This window comes from Sus scrofa, chromosome 13, assembly GCF_000003025.6.
Source record: "Sus scrofa isolate TJ Tabasco breed Duroc chromosome 13, Sscrofa11.1, whole genome shotgun sequence".
In the NCBI taxonomy this organism is placed as follows: domain Eukaryota; kingdom Metazoa; phylum Chordata; class Mammalia; order Artiodactyla; family Suidae; genus Sus; species Sus scrofa.
This window is the reverse complement of record NC_010455.5, coordinates 117,099,644-117,121,815: the sequence shown is the minus strand read 5'-3', so window position 1 is coordinate 117,121,815 and position 22,172 is coordinate 117,099,644. Positions and strand designations below refer to the sequence as shown.

General features: G+C 37.1%; 1 protein-coding gene across 8 annotated transcripts in view; it reads left to right on the top strand.

Moving 5' to 3' along the window:
* ZMAT3 (zinc finger matrin-type 3) overlaps nucleotides 1-8,544 on the top strand; it is a 34,368-nt gene extending 25,824 nt beyond the window's left edge. For 6 of the 8 annotated variants that reach the window (XM_021069853.1, XM_021069849.1, XM_021069850.1 and 3 more), the window contains one exon: nucleotides 647-8,544. In XM_021069853.1, coding sequence (XP_020925512.1) covers nucleotides 647-858 — 212 coding nt within the window. In that variant the 3' untranslated portion in view covers nucleotides 859-8,544. The remainder of the gene's footprint in view (nucleotides 1-646) is intronic. The other 2 variants (XM_021069855.1, XM_005670003.3) reach the window with 1 other exon arrangement.

The following is a 22,172-nucleotide window of genomic DNA, read 5'->3' as shown; positions in this document are numbered from 1 at the left end:
TCCCCATTCTTTATGTATATTATTTCAGTGAAATAGAAATGTGATCATAATTAGTGATATTATTTTATATAATATCATATTATAATCAAGTATTATAATTAAAGAGTTTCCTATAACATTGTTTTTAGTGATTGTATAGCTTTTCATTGCATTCATTACCATGATTTTTTGAGTTGTATTTTTGGATCTTTCTTTTCCCCTCACCCCTCAAAAAAAAGCCTTTATAAACTCTGATGAAATAAATGTCCTTGTTCATCAATCTCTATGCAAAAATTCTCAACATTTTCTTAGTATAAATCTTAGAAGCAGAATTTTTGGGTTAAAGAATTAGCATAATTATATGACTTTTATTATAATACTTAAAGTATTTTAAAAATTATATTCACGTTTTAGAGACACTGCCATTTAGAGTTTGGATCTGGATTACACTAACATTTATGACAATAGTTGGAGGAATCATTTTTGCTTGAACCTGTATAGAATTGTAATTCAAAAAACTCAGAAACTTCACATTCCTTTGATACTAGGAATCTGTGAATTTTATATTCTGAGCTTAGAATTACAAATTAAAGAGATAATTGGTCAGACCAACATTCACTCAGTGAATATTTTGAAGTGAATACATTACTTTTGTCTCTTGCTTTAGCAGGTCCTTACTTCAATCCCCGCTCTCGGCAGAGAATTCCACGCGATCTGGCCATGTGTGTTACTCCAAGTGGCCAGTTTTACTGCTCCATGTGTAATGTTGGGGCCGGTGAAGAAGTGGAATTCCGGCAGCATCTAGAAAGCAAGCAACATAAAAGCAAGGTGTCTGAACAGCGGTACAGAAATGAGATGGAGAATCTGGGATATGTATAGTGATTGTCATATTCAGATAGAACAGCTTGTCCTGCCTGTTGTTTGCCTTCTGTCAATATGCCCTGCTTTGTGGTTCTTTTGGTATGAGTACATTCCTCTGCTTAATGTTAATACACGTAACCTGTAGCTGTACCACAAGGTGTCAAAACTGGGGAAGGAAGAGAACGTGCTTAAGTCATGATGCTTTTTCCGATCAGTTGTGTTGAGCTACTTAAAGCCTGTGACCTACCTACCCCATGAGAAATAACTTTTTATCTTGACCAAGTTCGAACCAACTAGTAGCCTGCCAATTAGAGCTTTAACTATTTAAAAATTTCATCTTCTTTTGCAATTTTAGTGTTATGTCCTGTTAAATAAGTAATTTTATTGAGTTTTTGCTTCAGATCATAGTAAGAACAGGTCAGCAGAGATTTCAGTTTACCAAAGCTTTTTTGGAATCACCACCTTTACTCAATGCAGTAGGGTATACTATATATATGATTAATGCAGTAGGATATACTATATATATATATATATATATACACTACATATACTATATATGTATAGTATACACACACACACACACACACTATACTATATAAACTGCATTAGAGTCCTGCCCAGGACAGTTTTTCTCTTTATCATGTTCTCCCATTATTGAAATGTAGGTTTTCTTGTATTCAGAAACTTCTAATATGCTTGTGTACTTCTAAACAGTGAAACTTCATTTATGGTTGTAAATTTCACGCATTTTAGTTCACCTTCTTCCCTCCTCTTTTTTTTTTGCCCCCAGTTGGATTATCTTGTCTAATAAGCTTTTTTCATGCCCCAACTTTTTTTAGCTTTTCCAAGCCCCACATTTGAATAACCAGTGAGTTCAGGATAGCTATGATTTAAAAAAAAAAAAAAAAATATATATATATATATATATATTTCAGCTGGTTTTAGGAAATGTGTTTGATTTTTCAACTTAGAGTTACTTCATGATAACAATATGTACTTATTATGATGATCCCAGCCATAATTTTAGATCTCTTGATATTTGTTTTGGTAAACTTTTTAGATAAACTGATTCTTACATTTAACATTCTTTGTTGTCTTGCTAGTTTGTTGACTGTCCTAAAAAAATACCACTACTTTATTGTTTCCTAGATAGAGAGAAGGTTATTTTTTAATTAATCAAATTTTAGTATCATCATTGCCAATAGAAAATGAACTTTGGTGTTATTCTTTGTAATTCAACTTATTGAAGGTAATAAAAATATAGAGTACTTTCATATCTGGTAGTTACAACAGTATTATTTTTATTTTTTGTTTTTAAAATAAAGCTCTAGTGTTATGTATAGATTAACTTAATGGAGGACTCTATGAATTTCCATTAACCATATTTTACCTATTTGCTCTATTTACATGGATCAGACCGATGCTCATCCATACTTCTTTTGAAAGGCCACATTCACCAGGAAGCTTATATTGAGCAATATCTTTGCACTATGGTAAATTCACTATTGATTGCGTATATTGCTAATTAAAAATAAGTCTCCTATTTTTCCTTGAGAATTCTATGGGCAAAGAGATGAGGAGAAGGAAGAGTATAACCATTATTACTTTCCCTTAGTACTTCTGAACAATTTTTTTTTTTCTTTTTAGGGTTGCACCTGTGGCTTATGGAAGTACCCAGGCTAGAGGACAGCTACAGCAACGCCAGATCTGAGCCGCGTCTGTGACCTACACCACAATGCTGGATCCTTAACCCACTGAGTGCGGCCAGAGATTGAACCTGCATCCTCATGGATACTGCTCGGGTTACCGCTGAGCCAAAATGGGAACTCCCCGAACAATTTTTTAATAATCTAGGTCCATATTTAAAATTCAGTTTTGTGATTAACCCCTGGCATACTATCAATATAGTTACTCTTCTATTGAAGTGGTGGTTTTTTTGAAAAGTAGAATTTTTTAGTAATTTTATTTTCTCCTTGAAACAGAAAAATGAAATAATGTTCTGTTGAGATTCTCTCTAGACCTGTGACTCTTAGTATAATAACCCTTTTTGCAGTAATCTATCAAGTATGGTTGATTATTTTAGGACAGTTTAGAGCTTATCTTATTGGCTGTAGGTTACTCATTTTGCTGCTAAGTATAATTTTTTAGTAGATTTCAGTATTATAGTGCTGGCCACATGGTTCTATGATTATTTAAAAATCTCATTTTTTCCTTTCTTTCTGCATGTGAGTATATATGTATACACATGTACATGAATGTGTGTATATATATACATATATATGAAACTATGTATATATAGTTTTATGTGATACCACAAAGAAAATTTCATAACCCTTATTTCAGATTATAAAAGATTATGGATAAGAACTTGCATTTTGTAAAAGTGGCATTCATCCACTTTCAGTTTTTCCTTGTGAATAGAATTAAAGGAAGGATTTCCTCTACTCTCCTCACTTAACAGTTTTATTTTATATATATAGATAGATAGATACACAAAAAGCAGTGGACTTAAGGCCTTGATGTTTTTTCTGGCCTTGCATATTCAGGTTTCTAGTCTCTCAGTGCCCTTAATGGATGTTATGAATGCATAAATGCATTTTCTTTTAATGAAAAAAGTTAGATTTATAGTGTTATTTCTTACTTGTATTTCTTTGCACTAAAAAAGCTGTGTGTTTGTTTTATATAACACTTTTGATGCCATATTGCCTACAAAGCTGGGTTTACTCCTTAATTTCCAAATTCTAGGAAGTTGATAAATAACTTCCATGATCATTTATAAAGGTTAATACACATTTCAAAAAAAAAATCACAAATCTCTATGACAGTGGGTTTTGTTTTGGGCTTGTTACCTTGCAATATTCTCCTGTGTCCCATAGGTGAAACAAAGGGCGACAGATGTGTCAGAAAGGAAATTTCTAAATAAATACATCTCTGCATGGTACAATTTCATATTCATGCATTCTTATCGACAGTGTTTTCTCCCTGTTGAAGAAGGCTGTTGTTACTACTGCAGTCAGCGATGTGTGATTTCCATTGGTTTCACTTAGCAAAGTTGAGCCCTACTCTGTAATGTGCTTTAGAATTTGCACCTTGTGCTCCCCAGGAATTGTTATCATCTTTTTATATGCCATGTACAGAGCCTAAGCAATGGAAAACCTTCATTTAAATTAGTAGATTCCAATAATCATTGGCAAGAACTTGTAGCATCAAAGTCTCTTTGTGAATGTCTTTGTGGCAGTTGTCATTCAAAAATCAATGTTAGAGGATAACAATTAGCAACTCTTCTAAGATATTGAGGGCAAGGAGTTGTAAAGGAAAAACTTGGTGTTCCAATTAAAAGACTGGATTGCTTATGCCTTTGAAGTGTTTCTTAAAAAATGTTTAGCTGTAGAACCAAGTATGCCATGTAATCCTTTCGACTCCACATTGAATGGAAAATACTTTGTTGGTCTTGCCTTTGTGTATCATGTGCTACAACTTGTAAATATGTGCATGTTGTTTATGACGTTTGTCTGCTTGTCTCTTATTGCACTGAATTCTGCAAGGTGAATAATTGTTTTATACCATTTATTTTGAAAAAGGTCCTCCTCCAAATCTTTTTTCATTAGTTGGTAAACTTAGAAAACCATTTAGAGTTTTTGCAGCCCTGAGATTGAATGATCATGGCTACCTGAGATCATCCCCAAGTCCTCTGACTTAAACAGCTAAAAGGAAAGCACGAGACCTTTCACCTTATTTTACAAAGCTATTCTATAGTATGCTTGCTTATAATACCTACCTACACTTTTGAACAAGGATAAAAGGGCATGTGTATCTATTTGGTTAAATCTTCCTCTGCAGATAGACTCCAAGGATTAGTGGTGGGATTAATGATTCCTTCCCTCCTTAATCAGTGGGGACTGTGAGCAGTGACAGTCCAGTGACCCATGTAAAACGAGTCTCACTTGTGTCAGGGGAGACATGTAGCTCTTCTGCACAGTATCGTGTACAGAGAGACCTAGGAATGATGGATTTGGAACCTAATCTGTTTTGTTTCCTCAGTGTCAGAACATAGGCTGGAAGGACTTTCTAAAAAGTCTGGTGGGCCATATCACTAACGGCAACAGAGCTGCTTTAGAAATAGAGAAATGTTTTGTCAGTACTGGCAAAAGTTTAAGGCAGGCTTTTGGACAGATATTGAAAACATATTCCACCTTGCTTTTTTTTTTTTTTTAAACCAGCCAAATCTCTGTTCAGGAGTTTCATTCATAATAAAGAGTGTTTTGTTGTTACTTTAGTTTTTTTTTTTTGGTGGTGGACCCCTGTCATTGTGGGCTATTACAGTCAACCTAACTGAATGGGCAAATAACAGTGTACATAGTTTCTCATACAGCATTTCTACTGATAGCTGTTTGACTTTGTTTTCCCTTTATGAATGGGAGATCATTTATCAACTCCCTTTCTGGGTAGGTACCAAAAAAATACTGGCTTATGGTCCTATGTGACCTTGTCTTCGTTAAGCCCAGAATATGAGTGCCTTTAGCAAGTTTTAGCATTTCACAGAGAGAAGAGATGATAGAACTATTGCCATTAATCACCATTCATAAAATAGGATCTTGGAATAGCAAAGGTTGGTGTGAATTCTGTGTTCTACATCTCATTTTTTCTTCATGCAGTCTCAATTTGATATTGAGTAAAACTGAATAATTATTAATCAGGAACCATACATTCTGAAAATGAATGCACTTGTCCCAGGCTGGCAACAGTCATTGGTATTTCTTTATCTTGATCTGTGTTACATTTTATTTTTAGTGAATGGTAGTGTGGTTGGTTGGGAAGAGCTTGATGTTGATGTTTGGAAAAACTTTATTCCAGTGTCTTTTTCAAACTTATTTAATTCTGTAGAGAGGATAGAATTATGTATTTGCAAATGAAGTGTGTAAAGAGACTGTCTTGTACAATACTTATTAATTGTGCTAGTTCATCTTTGCATTAAAACAGGCATCTTAGGAGTTCCCACTATGGCACAACAGGATCGGCAGCATCTTGGGAGCACTAGGATGACGATTTGATCCCCACCCGTCACAGTGGGTTAAAGATCTGGCATTGCTGCAACAGTAGCTTGGGTCATGACTGCAGCTCAGATCTGATCCCTTACCTGGGAACTTCATATGCCTTGGGGCAGCCAAAACAAAAACAAACAAGAAAACCCCCAAAACAGGCATCCTAACAAATCAGGTTCAAAGTATGTAAAAGCAAATTTTTCCTCACTTCAATTAATTTAAAATTCTAAATTGCCTGAGTACTTTGAGTCTTTAAAATTTTATTAATTTTATTATAGAATTAATATTATAGAAGTATTAACATTTTTTCATAACACTTTACTATTAAAATTTGAAATGTACATTAGAGTTGAAGGATTTTACAATATATCCACCACTTAGATTCTACCATCAACATTTTATGGTACTTGTATTAGTGCTTATCTATCCCTCTATTCAACTATTAAACAATAGAATTTTTAAAAAATACACATTTTAAGATAAATTTCAGACAGTGTATTTCCCTTAAAAGCTTTGGCATAGGTGTCATAAATTAGAGTTTAACATTTGTTTGAATATTAATATCTTTTAAAAAGCAGTGTATGAAGTTGATAACCTGAGACAATTAACATCCTCTTTTTCTCCTGTGAACTTTAGCCTTTCCAGTTTCTGTTTTTGAATGTGCTTAGAGTGAGGTAAGATGACTCCTTTTCAAAGTGAAGTTTTTTGGTGTTGTTCATTTTAAATGCTTAGTTGTCATGCATTTTAAAACTTCATGATAAGCATTTTTTCTTTACCCCTGTCTTATGTGTTTTTTCTGAACTATGCAGCTTCTTAAAAAACAAACTGTAAATTACTGATTGGCATTTATTAAATCAGCTTATACCTCATTTCAATCTACTGCTGCTTTTCTCCATGGTACCACTTCTCCTTTTACTACTTTCACCTGTACTTCCAGAAAATAAGAGTAAAGAGTCAGCCTCATAGATGATTAGCTATTTTAAACAACTGTAGAAGAACAGATTAAGTAGTTTCAAAAGGTAAAACCATTAATTTATCTAAAGCCTTTGAATTCCCTGAGAATTGTAATGGCCCATGCTTTCTTTTAGCCATAATTAGCAGGATTAAAAATGATTGTACTGTACAATGAGGAGTTGTTGAAATTGTGAGCCTTAGTAGCCATCTTTAGCTTTACTCAAGTACTGTTTAGGAAAAAAAAATTGACATATGCCTTTATTTTTATGCCTTTTTTTGTGGACAAAATCAGAAGAATTTAAGTGACTTGTTGCAGGTTGTGAAGATTCAGTGGGTAAGTCAGAACTGAAACTTCAGTATTCCTGATTCATATTCTTGTGCTTGTTTATAAGATTCATGGCTCTCAGAATAACTGAACACTTCTTTTGGGACCCTTAAAATGAAAGTGTGTATTTTTACTGATTAGACTTTCATTTTTAGACATTTCACAATTCTTTGACCTTAAAGACTTTTCCCATGGTCATAGTTCCTTATTAAGTCAATGCAACTGTGAAAAATCTCACTTTGCTGTTGAATAGTAATTCAAAATACAAGTTTGATCAGATTTCCTTTTACATTTAAATAACCTTCATGATTCACTCATAACTCTATGTAAGTGCTTAAGTGACCCCCTCACTAGTGAAAATAAATGTTCTATATCACTGATTATATGTATATTCTCTACATGATATATTTTTTTAAGGGAAAGTAACCCCATGTGTCTGGATGAACGATATTATTCCAGGGCAAAGCACATGTAAAGCAGTTTGTTTCTATTCTGAAAATCTGGCATTTATGGGAACAAAACTCTTTTAGAGTGGCTGGTGATTGTTTTGCCTTCTTTTGGTACTTGAGCACCTTTCTGTGGTTTTGTAAATTATTGTGTCATTTTGTAAGAATTTCATGTTGAGTCTGTGTTAATTGGTGTTCACCTTGTGGTATCCTTGCCTGACCATAATAATTTAGTTTGGGTGTGGTTGTCTGCTTTGAGATGCCTTACTAGAATATGTCAGACTCTGCTCTAAAGCATTCCATGTATCTGCTAGGACAATAAGTTGCCTCTCTTGGATGTATGCTCTAGATCCAGAAGCAAAACTGATGTCGCTTTCACTGTTAAGGTTGCATTTTAGTGCAGTGATTATTTTATATTAGAGAATAAAATTATGAAAAACCAAGGGAGAATTTAGAACCCTTCATTTAATGGCATGGCAAGCTTTTAAACTACTTTTATTATTTCATTAGAACAATGTCTCTGATAAAGGATATAGCTAAAATATGCCAGCCAAAACTGTATGAAATTGGGACTGTTTCCTACAGTTTTCTCTAAATGTTATACAGGGGTTTACCATCCATGTATGCTGTTGGGCCTATGTGCCAGTCACCATTTTGGAAATCTGTGTTCTGAGGCTACATAAATGACAATAGTGTCATGGGATTAAAACCAATTAACTGTGAATTGTGAAACTGAAATTTCTCTTTTGGTTTTATTTTCTTCAGTATATTGAATATAGAAACTGAAAGTTATTTAAAATTTACACTGCTTATGTTGATGGCTCATTTTGGCTGTGTATCCTCACTTATGTACTGATTTCTGATAAAGGCTTGATGTCATTATAACAGTCATTTTGTGTTCAATTTAATAAAAGAGTTTCTGAGTCTCGTCTGAAAATTGTTTGGTTAAGAGTTGGAGATGGGGAGTTCCCACTGTGGCTCAACAGAAACGAATCTGACTAGTAACCAATGAGGACACAGGTTTGATCCCTGGCCATACACAGTGGGTTAAGGATCGAGCATTGCCGTGAGCTGTGGTACAGGTGGCAGACACGGCTCGGATCTGGTGTTGCTGTGGCTGTGGTGGAGGCCAGCAGCTACAGCTCTGATTCGACCCCTAGCCTGGGAATTTCCATATGCTGTGGGTGCAGCCCTAAAAAGACAAAAAAAATAAAAAAATAAAGATAAAAGAGTTGGAGATCAAGGGAAGAAGGTGCATGGTCCGCACTGAAGTGCTGGGGCATTATTATTGATGCAGATGGTTGATGGCTATGGATTCACCATTCATCAGTCTGCAGGTAACCTGCCACCCACTTCTTGAACTCATGCAGGGTATTGTCACCTACTAGGGACTGTAGTAGAATTGACCTAGCTGCCCACACTACCCCTTTCCTCTGTCACTGGGATTAGCCTGGGACTGGAGTGAGTTCTCAACTTTATTTGATATTTTTTATATTTTATCTTCTCTTAAAATTCTGAGAGAAGTTGGGCTTCTGGACCATAACTGCTGCTTCTAGAAATCAACATATATTAAAAGGCATACATGCCCATTAATTTTTTGGGTGTTTCGTATATAAAATGCTCTTATAATCAGTATATATATATACACACACACACATATATGTATAAATAAAAACAATTACTAATTTATTATTGCAGTATGGTCTTTTAATCACTGATTGACTGTATGCAATGTGCTCATTGTAAAAAAAAGATTATAGGCCTGAAAGGTGCTCTTATGGTTTTTTTAATCAGGATGCAAGACACACTTACTGTCGTGGGAAGAATTCTTGTGCATGCACAAAAAAATACTTATGAATGAGGTGAATCGATCACACTGAATCTGTCTGTGTGTTGTAAAATAGTTAAGCATCAGCACATTTTATAAAATAATCTCCAAGAGATTTTTAGCTTAAAAGAAAGCCATGATAATGGGCATAGAGTCTTAAACCAGTTGAGCTTTTCAGTTTTTCTTTCTTCAGGCATTTCTGACACATTTGTTTACTGAAAATCTATTTAAGGTCAAATACTGGTTGTTATCTTTTAAAATTGCCTGTATGGGAAGGACTAGCACTGAAATTTCCCAATGTGTTATAAATTGATATAAGATTGTAAAGAGATCAGAAATAGATCTTTCGTGATAAGTTTCAGATTTTTTACCATCTGAGCTGAGACTTTAAGTTTTATTCCCATTTGTGAGCTATTCATAAACTATTTAAAATTGGGAACTTAGAAAAAGATGAGTACGGGTAATTGTTGTGAAGTTTAAATATTATTTAGTAGAGATGTGATTATGAGCCTTTACTCCTCCCACCAGAAAATAAATCACCCAAAAAATATGCTCTATGGTGTGTGTGTGTGTGTGTGTGTGTGTGTGTGAGAGAGAGAGAGAGAGAGAGAGAGAGAGAGAGAGAGAAAGGGAGAGAGATGTTTTTTTTGGGGGAGAGTAAATGGAAGTATGGAAATATGTTAAAGATGATCAAATACTTGTAATGAAGTATGTCCAAAGGAACAGATGGAAATTTGCTACTAGAAGAAATAGCTCCACCACGGGTAGTCTATAACTGCTGCTTGGCATTTTGGATAAGTCTTTAAGTATGTAATTAGAGCTTCAACTGTGTTTTGGCTGGCAGCCATCCCTCCAGACAGGAACAAGATGTCTTTCATATTAGCTTCAATTTTTAATCTTTGCTGATGCCAGAGGCTCTTCTCTATCCTTGTTTTCTAGAAATAGCTTGGTAGGTTATGGATGTTGACCAAAGGTGTGTAGTGCCACCCTGTGGACTCTGTAAGTCTTAACAGTTAGCAGTTTGCAGTTGGTACACTACCTTTGAGGCAGGATCTTTGGCTAAAAAACCACCTAGTGGAGGAAAGGATTTTTTTATCTGTAAATAAAGCAAAGGGAGCTATGTCTTTAGGAGATTCTAAGAAGTGTATTCTTTTACAGCTTTAGCTGTTAAAGTATGCGGAGTGGAAAAAGTGGTGGATAGGGATTCAGGATACATATATATGCATACTTGTGTGTGGTTTTTGTGATTTAAAAACTGTCTCTTTTTGCTTTAAAGAACCCATTATCTATACATTTTAGGCTATGTGAAAATAAGCAGGAAACTAAATTAAAATGATGGTCAGCAAAAATCCCAAACTGGAAGGAAAGGACTAGAAAAATCTCTCATCAAAGAAGATTGTTGAACATTTAAAAAATTATAGACAAGGGCAAATGTTAACGTGTATGTTGACAATATAAAAACTAAGCTACAGGGAGTTCCCATCGTGGCCCAGTGGTGACGAAGCCAACTAATATCTATGAGGACTTGGGTTCAGTACCTGGCCTTGCTCAGTGGGTTGAGGATCTGGTGTTGCTGTGGCTCTGATGTGACCCCTAGCTTGGGAACTTCCATATGCTGTGGGTTTGGACCTAAAAAGAGAAAAAAACAAAACAAAAAACTAAGCTATGTAACACTATGGTTTTCCCAAACAAAATTTATTTTGGAGAACAAAATGTTTTCTGATTCAATATGTATGCAAAGAGGCATATTTTTTAGTCTTTTGTTAAATATTTTAAATGTTTAGAAGAAGTGCATACTAAGGTACCTGGTCCTAATTCTGTCACCTGTGTGCTTTGAGCCTGTCATTTGACCTCTCTAAAATTCAGGCTCCAGTTGCCTCTGTCAGGTTTGATTCCTGGCCTGGGAACTTCCACATGCTGAAGGCGCAGCCACCGGGGGCCGGGGGGGGGAAACCCAAACAGGAGTTCCTGCTGTGGTGCAGTGAGTTAAAAATCTGACTGCAATGGCTCTGGTCACTGTGGAGGGGGCGGTTAAATCCCATGATGGGTTGAAGGATCCAGTGTTGACACAGCTGAGTTGTAGGTCATAGCTGTGGCTTGGATTCAGTCCTTGGCCTGGTAACTTACATATGCTGTGGGTGTGGCCATAAAAAAAAAAAGGAACAAAAATCAGTTGAGTTTTTTTTTGAATCGATAAGTCCTGATTTTACCCCCGAACTCATGTTCTCCTGTTTCCTTCCCCAGAGGCGATCAGTTACCAGTTTCTTAGGTATTTTCCCTGAGATATTCTATGGAATATGAATGATGGCATTCTATACACACTTGTCTTCCAGTGATCAGTGTGCCTTGGCAATTATTCTGTACTAGCACATGTGGGTCTCATTTTTTTTTCTTTGACTGTGTGGTGTTCCCTTGTATAATTTCCAAAATTTCTTTTATTGGTCCTCCATTGATGGAAATATATATTGTTGTGATTTTTTTTAATTAAAAAACTTTAAAAAATTGTAAAATATATAGCAAAATGTATCGTTTTAACAAATTTTAATCCTACGGTTCAGTGGCATTAAATTACTTCACATTATTATGCAATTCTGCCCATCTTCCAACTCCAGGACTTTTTTCAGCTTCCCAAACTGAAACTCTAACTCATTAAAAATGCTTTTTGCCCTGAGCATGGCAGCCACATTCTACTCTCTGGCTTTATGAATTTGATTACTCTATGTACTATATAAGTGGAATCATACAGTATTTATCTTCTTGTGACTGTTTTATTTCGTTTAGCATAATGTCCTCAAGGTTCATCCGTACTGTGGCATATGTCAGTATTTCCTTCCTTTTTGGGCTGAATAATATTTCATTGTTTGTATATACTACATTTTGTTTATCCATTCATTTGCTGATGGACATATGAGCTGCTTCCACTTTTTGGCTATAATGAATAATGCTGCTATGAACATGGGTATACAAAAATTTAGAACTTTAAAAATTATAAAATTTCATATATGCAAAGTATATGCGATAACCAAACAGACATATAATCATCACTGGCCAGCACTATCGAATCCTAACATTTTTCCATATTTTATTCTGATATTTTTAAGTATAGATTTGGCTGAAGCCCACGGTATACCTTTTCCAATTCTAATCTCATTCCTTCCCAGATAAACCCACATTTTGAATAATACAGGTATTGTTTATGCTTTTAAAATAAATATAAATGGCATCATAATATGCAAATATCTCTGTATTTTTCTTTTTTGCACTGTTTTTGAGATTTATTATGATGATAACATCGCTGTAATTTATTCATTTTCAAGGTCATTTAGCGTCCCACTGAATGAATTCATTCTTCTGTTTATGAACATTTAGGTGGTTTTCAAATATTATTATAAACAATACTATAGTGAATTAAAAAAAAATATTTCCATAGACTCTAGAAATTAGATTCTTGCTATATCATCTTGGAACTTATTAGAAATGCAGCATCCCAGACTCCACTCCAGACTTGCTGAATTAGAACGTATCTTTAGGCAGGATTCCCCAGGTGATTCACAAGCATATTAGAGTTTAAGCAGTTGTTCTCAAACTGTCCCGCAGTTGAGTCACCTGGGAAGTTAAAATGAATAACAGTAGCAGCGAACTTAGCCTGGCTCATGACCCAGAGATTTTGATTTAATTGATTTTTGTTGTTGTTGCTGTCTTTTTAGGGCCACACCTGCAGCATATGGAGGTTCCCAGGCTAGTGGTCACATTGGAGCCTATAGCCGCTAGGCTATATACCACAACCACAGCAATGCCAGATCTGAGCTGCATCTGCTACCTACACCATAGCTCACAGCAACGCTGGATCCTTAACACACTGAGTGAGGCCAGGGATTCATTTCTGCTGAGCCAAGATGGAAACTACTGATTTAATTGCTCCAGGATATGTCTGGGTCTCCAGGGACTTTTAAAAGCTTCTTAGGTGATTCTAATATGTAGCCAAGATTTAGAATGACATCTTGGACCAAAACAGCCCTGGCTGCATTGTGCCTGTCACTTGGCTTTTACTGGGATAATTCTTTAGTAAGGACGTTTTTGGAGTTCCTATTGTGACTCAGAGGTAATGAACTCAACTACTATCCATGAGGATGCAGGTTCAGTCCCTGGTCTCGCTCAGTGGATCTGGCATTGCTGTGAGCTGTGGTGTAGGCTGGCGGCTGCAGCTCGGATTCAACCCCAAGCCTGGGAACTTCCATGAACATCCATGTGCCACAGGTGCAGCCCTAAAAAGCCAAAAAAAAAAAAAAAAAAAGTACAGTTTTACTCACAAGGGGCTAGAGCAGTCATGTAGATACTATGGTGGAACATCTAAACCAGTAAATTATCAAAACACTTGAGCAAATGCTTTGTTGTATTTTTAGTACAATTAGTTCTTAGTCTATAGAGTTTAATTTACTTAACACACACTCGTAAGGTACCAACTACATATCGGATAATCTTCTAAAAAAGCCCTTTATTAATGTTATCTCTCTTAAAATTTGTTGGAAAACTTCCTTTCCAATTGAAAAAACTTTGAAATTTTGAGTGAAAAAGTACGGTTTGTCAGAGTATGTGAGCAATAAGAAAGATCGCACCGCAGGATGGTAAGGTTCCTTGTTCTGTGCTCAGTGGGGTGGTGCAGCTCACACTTTCAGTATCCAATCTGGGGCTCTTCCTGAGGGAAGCTGCTTTCTATTCACTAGATAGGGCGTGGGCTCTGAGTGCATAAAAACCCCTGCCTCCTGAAGGAAGAGAACTTGGGGCTTTGTCCCTTTAGCGAAGTGGACTTTTCTGTCCAACACTAAAATTGGGGAAATTCCTGACCTTTTAATAGAGTCTTGGGGCTAATTATTCACCTACCCTGTTACTCTGCATTTTTGCAAATAAATTGTAGAACAGAGCATTAAATCACAACTGGATCAGCTATTTTGATGTATATTTATGTGACCTGAAGCAACATTCTTAGAGTAAATTTTTTTTCCCATTACTTAAATTCATGTTTAATCACATAAGTAGACATACTTTTTTTTTTTTTCTTTTCAGGGCCACACTCACGGCATATGGAGTTTCAGGCAAGGGGTCAAATCAGAGCTACAGCTGCTGGCCTATGCCACAGCCATAGCATTGTGGGATCAGAGCTGCATCTGAGACCTACACCACAGCTCACAGCAATGCCGGAACTCTGATCCACTGAGCGAGGCCAGGGATCGAACCTGTATTCTCATGGATATTAGTCAGGTTCATTTCTGCTGCACTACAATGGGAACTCCCCATAAATACATTTTCACTGTCAAATACTTTCACACTCTTGAAGAAGGAAAGTGCTCCTTAAAATCCCCATTTCCTTAATAAGTCTACAAATAACAAATGCTGGAGAGGGTGTGGAGAATAGGGAACCCTCCTACACTGTTGGTGGGAATGTAAATTGGTATAACCACTGTGGAAAACAGTATGGAGTTTCCTCAGAAAACTAAAAATAGAACTACCATATGATCCAGCAATCCCATTCCTGGGCATATATCCAGCTAAAACTGTAATTCAAAAAGATACATGCACACCTATGTTCATAGCATCACTAATTCACAACAGCCAAGACATGGAAACAACCTAAATGTTCACTGATAGATGAATAGACTGAGAAGATGTGGTACATATATGCAATGGAATATGACTCAGCCGTAAAAAGAATGAAATAATGCCATTTGTAGCAGCATGGATGCAACTAGAGGTTCTCATACTAAGTGAAGTAAGTCAGAAAGCGGATAAATACCATATGATGTCAACTTATATATGGAATCTAAAATATCTCATGAATGAACCTATCTACAAAGCCAAAACTGACTAACAGTCATAGAGAACAGATTTGTGGTTGCCGGGGGTGGGAGTAAGGGAGGGAGTGTGATGGACTGGGAGTTTGGTGTTAGTAGATGCAAACTGTTACACTGAGAATGGATAAAAAATAAGGTACTCTATAGCACAGGGAACTATAGCCAATTTCCTGGGATAGACCACGATGGAAAATAATATTAAAAAAGAATGTATATATATGTATGAATGGGTCACATTGCTGTATAGCATAAATTGGTACAACATTGTAAATCAACTATACTTTAAAAAAAAAGAATAAAAATTTAAAAAAATCTTTATTTCCCCAACCCCTTTTCCCTTCCAAGAGGTAACTGGTACTACTAACATAATGTGCATCCTTTGAAACTTACTTCTGTATCTCTATGGATGTAGTTTTAACTTTTTTTTCCCTCCATTGTCCCTAGGCATACTGAGTTCCTGGGCCAGGGATCAGATCTGAGCTGCAGTCGCAAACTATGCTGCAGCTACAACAACGATGGCTCCTTTAACCACTGTGCCAGGCCAAGGATCGAACTTGTGTTCTGGCATTGAAGATGTACTGCTGATCCCATTGTGCCACAGTGTGAACTCTAGTTTTAACTTTTTATTGGAGAAGATTTCTAAGTCCTCTAACTTTTAACATTTATTATGGTGTTTCTTGTTTAATGATACACTCTCATTTCTATCCCAGATTTGTTAAATTCTTCCCCATGGTTACACTAGATATAAATTTACTCACTCCAAATATAGCTTAAAAATATACTCTAGATAATTAAAACAATGGCCAAAGTTGAAGAGTTCAGTGCTGCAGCAGAATTTTATTTTAAAAGGGAAGCAGTGACATCTTAATTATAGATCTCCTGTTTCAGGTGGATAAAACTGTAAGGCAAAACTTTTCCTGGGGATGAGAAATATGCCTGTATTTTTGCATGAGGATTCCCTTTCCCTTTCTTCTAGTACCAGTGGCTTGCAGCCAGCAGCCTGGGGGATTTTTATTTGCTGAGTGTGACACTGTTCTTCTGTCCCTTCCTCCGCTTGTGCAGGAGGGCTGATGAATTTTGTTCCATAGGAATACTCTTTGATTGCTGGTAAGACAGTCCAGACAACGGGTTCATAAACAAGGGCCTTAGGAAATGCTCACTGTGTTCTGCAGATGGGCACTCTCAGAACTGCTGTTGCCTGATTCTGTTACATATTTCATCCATACATCCTCCTGCCAAGTCCTTAGTGGACTGAGGAAAGAGAATGAGCAGCTTCTTGTTTCTTTGCATGTGATCATCATTTTATCACTTGGTAACTGGCAAGGAAAACAGGAATTCATCTTTGGGTTCAAGGACTCTGCAAAGTCACTACCAGTTAAGAGAACTGTGGCCTGTGCTGTATTTCAAGAGAGATTTATATGCTACCTCGTAACTGCCCTATCGAATGTGGTTGCCACTTTTGGAATTCATGGACTAATGTGCTAAAGAGTAAAAGCCAAGCATCTGAAGAAGGAACCTATTTCCAAGTAAAATTTGGCCGCGGAATTTCTGTGGCTCAGCATGTTAAGAACCCGACTAGTATTCATGAGGATGCAAGTTCAATCCCTGGCCTCGCTCAGTGGGTTAAGGATCCAGTGTTGCCACAAGCTGTGGTGTAGGTTGCAGATGCGGCTCGGATCCTGCGTTGCTGTGGCTCTGGTGCAAGCTGGCAGCTGCAGCTCTGACTTAACCCCTAGCCTGAGAACTTCCATATGCTGTGGGTGTGGCCCTAAAAAATTAAATAAATAAAAATAAAATAAAGTAAAATAAAATTTGGCCATGACATTCCTTTGCTTAAAAACTTTCACTGGTTCCCCATTGCCTGAGATTTAAGTTCTATTGTCATAGAATTACATCAAAGCCTGTTTATTCATATGTCTATTATTATTATTATTATTATTATTTTTTTTTTTTTTTTTTTTTTTTTTACGGCTGCACCTGCTGCAGGATGCCCCTGGGCCAGGGATTGAATCAGAGCTGCAGCTGCAAGCCTACTCCACAGCCAAGGGCAACACTGGATCTGAGCTACATCTGTGACCTAAGCTGTAGCTTGCAGCAATGCCAAATCTGAAACCCATTGAACAAGGACAAGGATCAACCCTGCATCCTCACAGAGACAACGTTGAGTCCTTAACCAGCTGAGCCACAATGGGAACTCCCAAAGCCTTTTTAAAGCAGAGCTCACAAACCAGCATCCTAGGATTGAATTTGTCTTGCAGATATGTTTTTTCTGGCCCCACAGTGTTTTAGAAAAATTAGAATTAGTTCTCAAGAGACCAAAGTCAAGAGATTTAATATAAAAATTTGGATTTCTGGCCCTATTGGCTAGCATTTCTGTTTAAATCAGATGAAATGAGTTGTGGTATACTCTTTGGATGGGACATGAGCTCTCCTCTTTGCAACAACCACCCCTTCCCCATACTGGATTCCCCTGGGAATACTGGCACTATAAGCCTTCCTTTCTGCCCCACGGCTCCTTTGCTGCTGCAGGATGGAAAGCAGGAAGGAATTCTCTAGCCTTTCTGATACAGGTGCAAAAACCTATAAGTTTCAAGGTGTTAATATTCTATGCGGCAACCCTCTAGTAATAAGGATCAAAAGCCAGCTGATAAATACTCCCTATTTTTATGTTTGCGGGGATAATTCTAAGTTGTGTTCTACATAGTAATTCTCCATAGCTACTGGAGAGTCCCTAGTGGAATAGAGCTGCAGTTTTTCACTGCACTAACCAGATCCACATTCACCCCTAGATTGTCTTTCTCTCTTCGTTTTTACACTTTCCAGTCACTCACTCTTAATCTTTGGGAAATAAACTCTTGTACCTAAGTGCCTGTCGCAGGTTTTGCTTTTTAGATGGGCACAAAGCTAAGACTTCCTCTAATCCTGATTTTCTTAACCAGCCCACTTGATTCACACAGTTTACCTTCTTGGCTCTGCAGGCATTTGCAGTTGTGACCCTGTCCTAGAGATCATGGTTAGGGACTCACTCCAGGTATTCTCTGCCATGACCACCTGAGCAAGTCCTCCGATGCTCCAGGCAATATTAAAGCCCTTTGCTAGTGCTGTTTCCTTGCTTTAAACCCCACTCCTGAGCCCTACACCAATTCCCTGTTAACTTCCTTTCATCAGCAAATTCCTCCTCAGCCTTCAAGGCCAGGTTCAGTTTAGATTCCTCTATGGACCTTTCTGTAACTCTTCCACAATTGAGCATCTTTAAAGACTAAGGAGAAAGAGCCAGAAGAGGCAGAGAGTGCGGAGAGGAAGAAGACACTGATGGAGTCCACTCTTTGGAGATGATGGGAATAGCTTTTATTGGTACAGATGCAGGTGTCTACCTCCAAAAGAAGAAAGGTTCTTCCTTCTTCTCTGAGGTAGGAATTATGACAGCAAACATTGCTACATATCTACTCTGTGCTGGAATATTCTGAGTATTTTCGAAATATTTAACAAATGTAAGCCTTTCTGTGGACTTCCCGTGTGGCTCACAACAAAAGTAAGCCTTTCTTCCTCATAAGGACTCTTGTATAATGTGAGGTATGTATTGTTGTTATCCCCATTTTACAAATTTGAAAACTGGGGTACAGAAAGGTTAAGTAACTGCCCAGGATCACACACCCAGTAGGTAGTCAGGTTGCCAGGTAGTGTGGTTTCAGAGTTCATGCTCTTGACCACTACGTCTTATTGCTTCTTAAGGGAAGCTAATGTGGAAAATACATACTTAGGGAAAAGAAAGCTGAGATGGGCGATGTTTATTGACCTAAATTTTCTCAGTGAAGCTGGAGACAAAGGCAAACCATTGTGATTGTAGGAGGTGGTGACCCTCTTTGAATTTGACCAGAAAGTGAGAAAAAGAAGCATTAAGAGTAAATTGGTCTTGTTCCTATTTTTGAAAATATCGGTAACACTGTGCCTGCCTCTTAGCACATTTTCAAGTACTTGGCAATTACTTGCCATTTTGCCAAATGGCATCATTCCTCTTTTGTTGGTTTTCCTTGTGGCTCTTCAGAAACTACAGTGCTTGAGGCTTTGACAAATTTTGGAAATAACAGTTATAGGAATGGACCTCAGACTGTCCAGAACATAGGGGAACCTGCTTCTGGAAAAAGGAACCTTTGCTTTCTCCAGCATTGCTGTAAACACTGAGGAAGGATTTGGGGGGTGTTTTGCAGTCTAGCATAGCCTGGGTGGTTTCCAGCACAGATGGGCATCAGATCTCCACGAGAATGGAAAAGATGTCCCCTGCCCAGCAAGTTCTCATACCCAGGAGGGTGGTTTATCCATAGCCAAGCATCTCACTGTGAAATGTGGGGAGACCTTGGAAGTTTCACTTCTAGTTGTGTTATTACCTGCTTTATACAACCATCTTCAGAGTTTCACATCCTTGCCATTAAAGAAACATTACATGCTTGATGCTTGGGGGAATCTGTCCATTATCTCATAACCATCCGGTGGGGACACACACAACCAGTTCACCACAACATGGCAGGTATATAGCTAGCTGCATGGAGTTATGAAAGGACAATGTGTCTGATTCAGGGATGTAACATTCAACTCACTACATTTAACAAACTTAGTCAGGAGGCTAAATCTAAGCAGACTAACCAAACAACCAAAAGTGTGGATGCATATGTGGGTAAGTGGAAAAGAAAATGTGGGACAGGGAAATAGCATTTTCCCATTAAAGATGGTTTTTCCATATTTAGTTTTGTGAGAATCTTTGCTGTCATCATCCTTGCTTTGTGGTGTAAGGCTAAGAGCCCTTTAGTTGTGGCAATTACCTTTCACTCATGGGATGGTAACAAAAGATAGAAGGAGAGTGAAGAATAAAAGGTAACATTCTGAAAACAATCAGACTCTTTTAGCCTGATGGCTTCCTGAGATGAGGCTGGGGTTCTCAAGCTTCAGTGTGCAGTAGAATCCTTGGGGTGCTGGTTTTTTAGCCTCACCTTCAGTGGTCTTCATTAAGTAAACCTGGGCTTGAGTCCAGGAATCTGCATTTCAAATAAGTACCTGATTGGCGGGGGTGGATAGGAGGGAAGTGGTGGCCCACAGTGGTCTAGAAGGAATGTTTCTGTTTTGTTTTAAAAGAGAAGAAAATGAAGAGAATGCACCATTTTAAAACTTCAGTTAACTTTTTGCCAAGATTATTAAAATGAGTGGCCTGGCAAAATCTTTCTACTTTGGTTGAGTTTATCTCAATCATCTATGTTTGTTATGTGCACTATTTGTAATACATAGTGTTCCTAATACATAGTATTCCCTTATAATCCTTTTGTTGGCTGCAGTGTCTGCAGTGCTATCTCCATTTTGTTTGTAATTTGTATCTTCTCTCTTTTTAATAATTGTCTTGCTGGATTTTGATTGCATTGCTTGCTTGCATTGATTTTATTGATCTTTTCAGAGAACTAGTTTTGTGTTTGATAGCTTTTTATCTATTGTGTTTCTGCTTCCAATTTCATTGATTTCTTCTCTTTACTATTTCCTTTATTAGGTTCGTTTTGGGTTTTTTTTGCTCTTTTTCTAGAATGTTGAGGTAGGAGCTTGGGTTATCTATTTGAGATTTTTCCTTGTAGCTAATGTATGCATTTAGTACTATAAATTTCACTCTTAGAACAGCTTTAATGCTGATATGTTGTATTGTCACTTTTTTTTTTTTTTTTGGTCTTTTTAGGGCTGCACCCATGGCATATGGAGGTTCCCATGCTAGGGGTCAAATGGGAGCTGTAGCCATTGGCCTATGTCACATCCACAGCAATGCCAGATCTGAGCCATGTATGTGACCTACGCCACAGCTCACGGCAACGCCAGATCCTTAACTCACTGATCGAGGCCAAGGATTGAACCCTCATCCTCATGGATGCTAGTCGGGTTTGCTAACCACTGAGCCACGATGGGAACTCCTGTATTTTCACTTTTGATCAGTTTAATATATTTTTTAAAATTTCAGTTGAGATTTCCTCTTTGACTCATGAATTATTTAAGAGTGAGGAATGTGTTGCTTAACTTCCAAATATTTGGAGATTTTCCCATTTTTCTATTTTAAATTTCTATTTGATTTTACTGTGGTCAAAGAACACTATCTGATTTCAATTCATTTAGATTTATTGAGGTTTGTCTTATGGCTCAGAATATGGTTTATTTTGGCATATACTCTGTGGGAACTTGAAAAGAATGTGTGTTCTGCTATTGCATGGAATATTCTATAAATTAGTAGATCATGTTAATTGATAAATTTTGAGTTTTATAGCCTTGCTGATTTTCTATCTAGTTGTTCTAGTAATTGTTGAGAAAGGAGTGTTGACGTCTCCAACTGTGATTGTGAATTTGTCTATCTCCTTTCAGTTTCATCAGCTTTTGCACTGCATATTTTGAGCTTTATTATTTACTGCATCTACATTTAGGACTGCTAATAATAAAGGTGATTGACTCCTTTATTATTACATAATATCTCTTTCTGTCTCTAGTAATTTTCTTTTCTCTGAAGACTTCTTTATATGGTACTCATATACCCACTAATGCTATCTTAAATTAACATTTTCGGAATTCCTGTTATGGCTCAGCAGGTTATGAACCTGACTAGTACCCATGAAGATGTGCATTCAACCCCTGGCCTCACTCAGTGGATTAAGGATCCCGCATTGCCATGAGTTATGGTGTAGGTTACAGATGTAGCTCAGATCCCATGTTGCTGTGGCTATGCTGTAGGCTGGCAGCTGCAGCTCTGATTCGAACCCTAGCCTGGGGACTTCCATATGCCGTACCTGCAGCCCTAAAAAGAAAAATAAGAAAGAAAAAATTAACATTTTCATGGCTTATCTCTTTCCATCTTTTTACTTTCAACATGCTTAT